Source organism: Agelaius tricolor, unplaced genomic scaffold, assembly GCF_023055355.1.
Source record: "Agelaius tricolor isolate 1412-34295 unplaced genomic scaffold, bAgeTri1.0.p SCAF_17, whole genome shotgun sequence".
Lineage (NCBI taxonomy): Eukaryota > Metazoa > Chordata > Aves > Passeriformes > Icteridae > Agelaius > Agelaius tricolor.
In genome coordinates, this window is record NW_027269277.1 from 119,462 (window position 1) to 129,274 (window position 9,813).

The 9,813-nt window shown below is 40.7% G+C and overlaps 1 protein-coding gene across 1 annotated transcript; it reads left to right on the forward strand.

The window, feature by feature from the left end:
- The first annotated feature begins 3,536 nt into the window (after window positions 1–3,536).
- VGLL1 (vestigial like family member 1) lies at window positions 3,537–9,163 on the forward strand. The gene is made up of 4 exons (XM_071442107.1): window positions 3,537–3,880; window positions 4,447–4,866; window positions 6,958–7,017; window positions 7,642–9,163. Exons 1-4 carry the CDS (start codon window positions 3,652–3,654, stop codon window positions 7,680–7,682), a joined length of 750 nt encoding a protein of 249 aa, XP_071298208.1. The 5' UTR covers window positions 3,537–3,651; the 3' UTR covers window positions 7,683–9,163.
- The last annotated feature ends 650 nt before the right edge of the window (window positions 9,164–9,813 follow it).

Here is a 9,813-nt window from a genome sequence, read left to right on the forward strand (position 1 = left end):
ACCAATTTAAGAGTGAATATTCTGTAACATAGGAAAAATCCTTTATCATCCTGGGCAAGTTTGGTTCATTGCCATATCTCATTTATCACCCTACTCCAAACTTTTCCAAAGTCCACAGTATCTTCTTTATTGTATACACATTGTCGTTAAAAAAAAAAAAACCCAAACAAACCTAAACCTACTTACAATCCTATTTTCCTCATTCCTGAAACCTCCTAACCTGGTTGACTCGTTGGAGTGCATTTCATGCATTCTTAGCAGATAGGCTGAAGGAAACGCCTCGTTCAGTGCAGCTGGAGGCTAGAAAGTGTGGGGAGTTCATGAACGTGGCTTGTCTTCTGCTGCAGTCGCTGCAGTGCACACAGAGCTGGCCAGGCCCAGGAAGGATCCCGACCTGCTGGACACAACATGAGTGTCCCTCATCTGGAAAATCTGACTGACAGTGAGTTAAGGTAGGACAATTCACTGACTTCCTCAAATGTTCCCTTATTTGAGGAATAAGTTGATGACAGGGAATGCCTGCTTGTTAAATTGTGGTTTAATACTTGAGAAGTGGGAGTTTTTTGTTTTTAAAACGGTTTTGAGCTACATGAAATCAAGAATGAGGAGTTCCCTGTCAGATACTCCAGTGCTGCTAAATTAGTACTGCTGGCAAGTGTGGGGAATGTGGAAAATATTGTAAAGTATTAGGTCTTGTGGTGAGCTGTCAACAGCCACCACTCTTTAAGCCTGTGTTGACCATGGATCCTTGTCCACTTGAAGGAGAAATAGCTTGGACAAATACTAGCACTATTTTGCCCTTATTAACCCATTCTAAGAGGAGCGAGATATGAGCTGAGTCCATTTCATCCTGAGTTCCACTCTATTTTGCCAATGGTTTGTGTCAGTCACAAGCTGGAAGGATTTCTGCTTTTTGCAGCCTTGTGCTGGGTGATGGAATAATAGGAAGTTCAGGTAGTGAAGACTATAGTGCTACAAATTCAGGTCCTGTCTCCTGGGATGTTAGAATCCTTATGCCCATATGATCACTGAGAGGACTGAGATGTAACCTAGGTTATACCTAGCCTTCCTTTGCCTACTTGTTGGAAAGTGCAAGAGATTTTTAAGGGAAACACTGGGAAAAAAAAAAAAGAGATAAATGACCTTTTTTCCCTTAAAATACTTTATTTTTCCAGTATTTTAACTGGTCACAATCACACAAGCTGCTGCGCACAAATAAATGATGCTAAAGGAGCCCAGAATAAATGTCAGGAGCTAGTTAAGCATGTTAATAAAGTGGTACAAAGACATAATGCCTTGTACTGAGTGAAGAATGGGAAAAGTGATCCTCTGGGCCAGCACTAATGCTTCCTAAATTGTATGTTGATGTGTAGTGCTGATGCAGAGTAGGAAAAGCTGCTTTGCTTATTGCTGTCAAGATGACTTCTTGTCCTTTCTCAGGCCATCTGGTTGCTCATGTCTTTGCCAATTCTTGGATTGGAATTTTCAATGGCAAGTGTTGGCCCCTGGCTGAGCAATCGTAAAGTTCCTTAACCCAAATTGCAGGATGCTTTCTAAAACAAGGCTGGGAAAAAACAGCATCTCTTCCTGTGCTCAAAGTCCTTCCAGTTGTGTGGCTGGGTTGTGCTAGTTCCTGCTTCCCCTCATGGGCCTTGGAAAGGTGCCTGTAAATTGGGAGGAAGTGTTTCTTTAAGTTTTCTATGTCTGGGAAAGCTGGGTTGTTGAAGTTGTGAAAGATTGTCTTCTGAATCAGTGACCTTGCAGTCCTGCTCCCACTGCTGTGTTTAGGTGAATCTAGGAGGATGGGATAAAGCAATAGAAATTTTAAAATAAGGACTAAGGAGCTCCTGAGTTTGGATATGAGTTAGCAGTTGGTGACAGGAGATTTGGGCTGGCTGAGCAAGTGACCATGAGTCAGGGAGAATTGAACAGAGCACATGCTGGTGGGAGATGGAGGTAAACAAGCAAAACTAAATATGGAAGCAAATGATAAACAAGGACAAGAAGTTTTTAGGTGAAGGCTTAAGCATCCGAATGGGGATAGATTATGGCTTGACAGCCTTAATCCTCATGTTTCCTAATACTTTCTGAATACTTGTCTTGCAGCCTGAGCAGTTTTTTTCATGTGCAAGAAAATTCTGAGAAACCATTTGAAGGCAGACTTCACAGGCACTTCAGGGTATCCTTTGAGACACAGATGAGTGTGGTGTTTATTGGGAAGTTTCTGAGGATTAGGGGATGTATGACTAGGAAAGAAATCAGATTAATGCATTTAACTGGGTTAAGCAGTGGTGTGTATTACAGAGTTAGTTGGATGGAAACACATATCTAATGATTCATGAGGTTTTATGCAGTATGGATGGCTATTGGCTAAAGGTTGCCCTGATCTCTGAAAAATAACAGCCTTCCTTTTGCTACTGAGGTAAATCAATTACACTATGCAGTGTCACGACCTGACAATGAGACTGGAAAACTGAATAGAAACAACAGGCACTTCACTGCATTTGTAGCCTGAGTCTAAATATGATTTTGATTAGAGCAGGACTTGTGAGCTCTGGCTGGGAAGTTGCTCCCTTGTGACCAGAAACTGTACAAATGCATGAAAATGATACTTCTCCAGGGCAAGTAGTGACATTCCTTGTCCTACTCTTACCATACCTGGCAGCAGAGATGTTTAAAGAGAATAAAAAAGAGCCTTATAGTCTTCTGTTGACTTCCTGCAAACTATTTTAGTGGAGTTCCTGCCTTAAATCTGTTGTCTTACCTTAAATTCTGGATTGTCAACCTTAAATTCTGGTTGACCCACAGTGTGTGTTTTACAGCCTTGCTCCAAAATTTTAAGCAGCTGGCAGAACCACCATGTTCCTAGGTAAATTGTTTCAAACAAGAAAAGTTTATTTGTTTTGTTGTTGTTTTGTGGTGGCTTTTTACTTGAATTGGCCATGATTTGGATTTCCAATAATTTAATCAGAATGTCGTTTTCCAACAGGTGAAGCAACTAATTACTCTTAGAAGTCTTTTTGTTTTGGAGATCTGTGCTGACAGTGATTGAGGTACTTCAGACTTTACCTTATCTAAAAATTATTAATTTCAGCTCTAATGTAGTATAGTGGGGTTTGGGGTTTTTGTTGCTCCTCTTTTGTTGTTTTTTTGGTTTTTTTTTTTTCACTTTGTCATTATTTTTTGAACAACACAAAAACCTAAATTGGACAAAGCATTTTGATAACTTCACCCCCCAACTTCATTCAGGGATAGTGCCACCTCTGAATTATTTTTTAAGTGTTTCAGTTCTTCCAGAGGGCACATTCGCACAGTACTACATCCTAAGCCCAGACTTACAAAGTCAGGGTGAGAAATGAAAGCTGGTGGGTAGATATGCCCATTCTGCCCAAGTAGTTCATTTTAGAAGTATCTAATAGGAAAATCAGTAAAGAAGAGGTGCATGGAAAAAGCAGAAAAACAGAGAATCTATTCCTACTAATAAGTGTTCTTCTGGCCCCTACCATTTTTGGGAGGAAGCTGGGCTCACCACTCACTAGGCACTTGAAGTTGAATATTGTCTCTTTGACCTGTCTGGTTTTCTTGGTTTGTGTTTTTGGGTTTTGTTGGTTTTCTTTTTTTCTTTTTTGCAGGGACTGTTGGTCATTGAAAATGGAAGAAACAAGGAAGCTTTCCCCAAAGCTGAGTAAAAGCAAAGAGCCTGTGAAAACAGAATGGGAATCTCAGAGCGTGGTGTTCACCTATTTCCAAGGGGACATTAACAGCATGGTAGATGAACATTTTTCTAGAGCTCTCAGCAATGTCAAGAATCCCCAAGACCTGAGCACAAAGCACAGGGGTGAGACTGTTGTCCTGAAAAACGGTGAGCTCCTTTCCCTGTGTGGGCCTGGTGTTGGATGGGATGACTGGCTTTACTAAGGAATTTAAGATCCCTTGAGCTTAAATTTGAAATTGTGTGCAAACAGAAAGCAAGAGAATCATACTTGTAAAGCCCTAGGCTATGTAGCTGGGAATTCCTGGGTAAATCCCTGTGATTGGTGGAATGATTCCTAAGCTTTCCATGGGCCTGTTGGCAGGACTAGGTCATCATTTTCCAGCCAAGTGTCCCCATCACTGCTGAATGCAATAAGTGCATTATGGCTTGTCATCTTCACAAAAATATATTTGTCTAAGCTTGCAGCTGTCAAAAACCTGCCTAAGTTGGTGGTTGTGTAGTACACATACTACAGTAGAAATACTTAGTAGAAAGATTGATGGTGGTGGTTTAATCTGCTTTTATTATGAATTTGTGGTTGATTTTTAAGATAAGCAGCACTAAAGTGATTTTGTGTTTCTGTAAAAATGAATATGCAATCTGGTAGCATTCCCTTAGAAGTCTGCTGGAATTTGCCTTGGGAAAAAAGAAAGAACTGATGAGACTTCAGATGCTTTTTTTCTCTTTTTAAGTAGACAGCATGTCTCCCCATCAGTGGAATTTCTCTTCGCATTGCTACAAACCATATCCATCATCTTCTTCAACAAGCATGGCAACTTCTGCTCTGAATTTTTCTGCTGCTGGTGTGGTAGGCCAGTGCCAGCCATCGCCTCTGCGGAGTCGTCCAGCTCAACCTGCAGATCTATGGCCCTTCCCTCCAACTGGGACTCCCAGTGTCACTGGTTCGGTGTATCCTCACACCCTCCCTGACCTGCATGCAGCCGATGAGCTGATCTCTGACAGGAAATACAGTTCTCTTCTTGGCCTTCTGCAACAGGAAAGGTGCTTAACATCCATGCAAGAATGCACCATGAAGCAACACTCAAGTTCTGCTTGTATGACTGGACCTGCGAGGTTACAAAATATGAGTCAAAGTTCAGCTCCTGGGGGAGGTAAGAAAATACTATCACTTTATTCTTTGATGACATCTGATGTAAAGTGACAGAATAATGCCATCTGTTCCTAAGCTTTTCAAGCCGGATCCAACTTCTGGCAAACTCACAGAAATCTTTTACAGTAAATAACCCTGGTATGTACTGTGGTACTTGGAATCAATTAGCCATATAGTATGCGTTAATCAAAAAATGTGCAAAAAAATGTGCCTACTCACACAATATTTCACCTCTGGCTTACATTGGAGAGACATTTTAAGTGACTATAAGCATTATTCATAGTGCTATCTTAATCTCTAATAAGCATAGGTATTAGGTGTGGTGTATACCAGATGCTCCCTCATTGGGACCAGAAAGGAGTGGCCAGGAAAGATCCCTGAGCAGCCTCTCTCACTTTGCAGGCTGTTAATTATGGTCTGAGTATAGGGTGGGAAACTGCAGCCCTTACCAGCATGGCCAGGGGTTTTTCTCCCTCCCAGTCTCTGTCTGTAGCTGGAATGGTGAGGGTAGAGGGGCTGGTGGACCAGCCTTGCCTTGTCCCCTGGCTAAGAGCTCCTTGCCATGAGGTGCTGCTGCCCTGCCTGCCGAAGGCTATGTCTGCTCTCTGCAGATTTCCCAGAGCTAATGCAATTCACACAGTGATGATTGTTGCTTATTATCGACAATTACTAGGAATCCCAATCTGAGGTACTACAAGTGCACAGCAGAAAGAAGTTCAGCCTGAAGTTCATTTATGTCCCCACAGCATCTAGATTTGCTGGATAAAATGTTCTCTTGTGAGTAATTCTGCCTTTGAGAAGGTCTCTGGGCCAAAGTGCTGATGCCTGTTGGGGTACATCTGCATTGCTGTTCCTGGGCATTCCCCAGTCAGGCAACTTGACACTGGTCTGCAAGGAAAAGGGTTGTGAAATTGTTTAGGGAGTCTGCTGGAAAAATACAGTGCGTCCTTCCTGGTTCTTCTAATCAAAAAACATCGGGCATGTGAAGAAGCAATCTTGAGGCTTAGGTTTTGAAAAATAAGCAGCTGTGAAATACTTCCTGGTTACCAAGTTTCGAAACTGCATCAACAGGAATTTGGCAGAATGTGGGCTAAAGACTGCCTGCAGATACAAGCAGGAGTTTATCTACAGTTCCTCTTTTGAGGATACAACAGATCTATGTTGTTATGAGGACCCTGACCGTAAGTGTTTTGCTAACTCATTACTGCTAGAATGTCTAATGCCTGTCTGTTCATGTTAAAGGGAGAGTGTCTGTGTCTTCAGCTGGAATGCAAACTGTCTGCTTGTGGTATATGAGCAGAGGTTTTCTGTATGTGTTGCATAGGCGCTCACCCTAGACTTTGTGTAGGTAGTGAATGAGAGTTTAATTTCTTTAAAGACACTGTCTGAACTGGGATCTCATTTAAGAACAAGCTAAGGTGCCCTCTTCCCCCAAGGGGGAAATGCAAGCCTATCAAGGCTTGGGAGCCCCAGGAACTGACTCCTTCAGAAAAAGAGCTATTTCATTAAATTAGTCTTGTGTTGATAACAGGGAAGCACTACTAACAACAGCGGACTTTTTTTCCCAAAAATTCCAAAAGAAAATGAGTGAGGAAAAAATTGAAAAAGAATTTAAACAGCCCAGTATTCTCCAGCCATTACCAATTAAAGCTGTTTCTTTCAGGATGTATACAGGGCCTTTCTGAATATTCGGGAGCCTCTAAGCACCACACATGTAATGCCATCCTTGTGATTATTAAACAACACAACAAGGATCAATAAGAAATGGCTGATCCATGTTGATAGGGAGTCTTTGGCAAATCCCTAGGATGTGTACATTTAGTTCAGCTGTAGGAGTCCTTGTTTCCTGGCTCTATCTGTTAAATATACTTCTTCTTGCTCTGTGTCATGTTTAAGAACAGCTGATATTTATATTTATGGAAGTGTATGTTGCTGTGCCAGACAGCACAGAGCTCCCCAGCACCTGTGCTATAGGCTGGGCTGCAAAAGCACAAGGTTTCTTTAGTAACTGTGGTCTACTTTTAGCTCTGTGCTGAATCTCTGCTCATCGACAGTAGTTTTTGTTTTTTGGTTTTTTTTGTTTTTTTTTAAGAGAGGAAAGAAAGCTCTTACCAAGGCTCAGAAAATCCCGGTGTAAGCCATGCCACTGCAGGTGAGTAAAGAAACCAGCAAGTTTAGAACAAATCAGACAGCAGTCTTGCTTATGCATGTAGTATTGAAGATCTTCCTTGTTTGCTTTTGTATTTCAAAAGCTCATTTTCTCCCCAGATAGAACCACCACCTCCCATAACTACATTAACAAAGAAGAAAAAAACCCACTACATTATATTAAAATGAGATACATGGGGATTTTTTACCCCATTCACCTTAGTTTTTGTGCTTATACCTTCAGGCTGCCATTTCACAATGCCTGTTTTGCACTCGCTGTCCAAGTTTCAGATCCCAGAAAGATAGAACAGCCCTTGCTTTATACCTCAAGCATGCATGTGGTAGCACTGCTGCAGTTTGCACCAACAAACCCACCATACTGCTGGGCTCTAAGAAATTACTCCCAAAGCATTCAGACTTTCTTAGTTTTGTTAGTCTCTTGGTACAACCAACCGTTGGTGGTTCTTTGATGTGCAATGTTTTGGGCATACTTTGAATAGGTCATTCTGGTTGTTCTAGTAAGGGTTCTTTTGCACCAATCCCAAAGGTGCGATTTTATTTGCGCAACATCTTAAGAGATTGCAAGGACTGTGCTGTTTGACTGTCCTGATGCTGCTGTGTCTTTCAGGTATTCAGATTCATGACAGAAGACGAGATTTGTACTTCTAGCAACTGAATGTTTCTACTTTATTCTGAAAGAGAAAGTTATTCTGTGAACTTTTATTATTTGCAACTGTGAATCAAGAAGAAATGAACAGCAGCTATCCTGTGTTTTTTCTCTCAGTTGGAAGAATACATGTACTATTTACTGTTTGGGGAATGACAAAATAATCCTTTTCTATATAGTAACTTCTATACCATAATTTCTAATGTTTGAGGTATTAACCTGGGCAATATGTTTGTTGTGGCCATATATTGTCTATTTAAGACTTTTCATGTAGCCCTCTTGAAAGGACTCCTGCCCCTTTTAATCTTTCTGTGTTTATTAATTTACCACCTCCTGATAAGAAGTGCAATTCTTATCAATGCAGTTGATAACCCGTAAATGCAGGGATGCAGTTAGCATAATTTCAATGCTGCAACTTCTTAGCTTGATTTGATATCTCCATATTGTTTAAAAAAGTCTTAGGCCACTGGCAAGAGACTTCAACCACAGGCCAGCAAAGCACATTATTTATGCTGCGAAAGTGCTGCAATTTATGACCATACTTGCAATTCCTAGGGATACTCTTCAGAAGGTATATAATATACTTATGCCTGAAGGCTCTGTTTTGTCCTCTCACTAATGTATCATCGTCCTCTAGAAAGCAGTGAATTCATAGTAGCTCTGAGAGGAAACCTTGATTCTCATTGGGTGCAATTAAAATACCATTCAGCAAAAATCTGCAGGTAGGAGTGTTCTATTTTCCCAGCCTCTCTGCAGATGTAAGAGATTCCTTTTGTAAATAAGCTCTGTGGGTTTATATTTTCCTTCTCCACTGGTTATACATTAATATAATATAATAGAGCATGATCAGCTTTTTCTGACAGCTCTATGTAGTTGCTGAAGGCAATTTGACCTTTGAGATGGCAGAGCTTGTGATTTTTATAGAACAAATCCTGAACTGGTATAAATGTTTATGACTGTTATATCAGATATCTCTGCTGCCACAGCTCCAGTTATAACATCTTTTGTGTAATTTTATAAATAATATGAGTTTAGTAACATCAGGAGTTTATGGTACTAATTCACAAACTGAGATTTTTTTAAAGGATTTATTTTTTTTAATTTTACAAGTTTGCTCTAGCAATTACATGTTATACCTCAATCTGAGATCACAAGGGGAACTGTTTTAATTAAAACTAATAAAAGATACACCAATGTCCTGTCTCGCTATAGATAAGCACTGAAAAAAAACCCCACTCCTTTTTAATATTTCTACAAAAAATCCCTTTCTTCTCTTTTAAGTCTAAAAATATTTATCCAAGTAGTTTTGTTATCCCAACTCACTTAATAACCTAATTTTTAAGGCTACATGATAATATAATTTGACTTCCTCTATGAGCCATAGCAAAGATTTCCTACCTGTATTGTGTAAATCTGTCATACTGGCATGTGCTATAATTCTATTGAATTATAATTCTATTAATTAAAAATATTATTTTTTTTTCCTCCCTCTTCCATCCCTTCCAAAGGAAAATGCTTATTTAATTTCCCTGCAAGGTCTGAAAAGATAGTCTATTTAAATGGTCTTAAATGTAGTGCTTCCCTTCGGGGGCTGGGAATATTCAAGATTACTTATAAAACCCTTGTTTCTGGTGAATCAGACAAATGGGGTTGGACAGTGTGGGGGGGAAAACTCTTGTTTTTAAATGCATGTCCCTTATTGCAAGAACAGGGAGGCATCAATGGCTCTGCCTTGCCAGGGTCATGCTGAGCCATTGCTGCAAGGTTTGTGTCCTCATTGTCCAGCTGTCTGGCAGACCTGGGGAAAGGGAACAAGTGTCCAAATAGCCCAAAGGTCCCTGGGACCCCTTGCCAGTGCAGGCTCCACACCCGGCACACAGGTGCTTGCTCGCTTCCCTGGCCTTTAGAGGAATGAGGATGGAATAGAGGGCTGTGGCCCAGACGCTCTGCTACTCTGGCATTTTGTCTTACACCATCACAGCACCATGCACCAGTGTGCCCGGGTTTATGGCATCTCACTGCTCTTCTGCAATAAACGTAGTTAACCCATCACTGCAATTTGCCTTTAATGATTTAGTATAAGAGAGTTTTGAACATTTCACAGCAATTTCCTACATCAGGTAGGCTTTTCTT

Coding starts and splice junctions, on each gene's coding strand:
- VGLL1 (XM_071442107.1), top strand. CDS start 3,652: ATGGAAGAAACAAGGAAGCTTTCCCCAAAGCTGAGTAAAAGCAAAGAG. Junction 3,881..4,446: donor CGGTGAGCTCCTTTCCCTGT/GTGGGCCTGGTG, acceptor TCTCTTTTTAAG/TAGACAGCATGTCTCCCCAT. Junction 4,867..6,957: donor AAGTTCAGCTCCTGGGGGAG/GTAAGAAAATAC, acceptor TTTTTTTTTAAG/AGAGGAAAGAAAGCTCTTAC.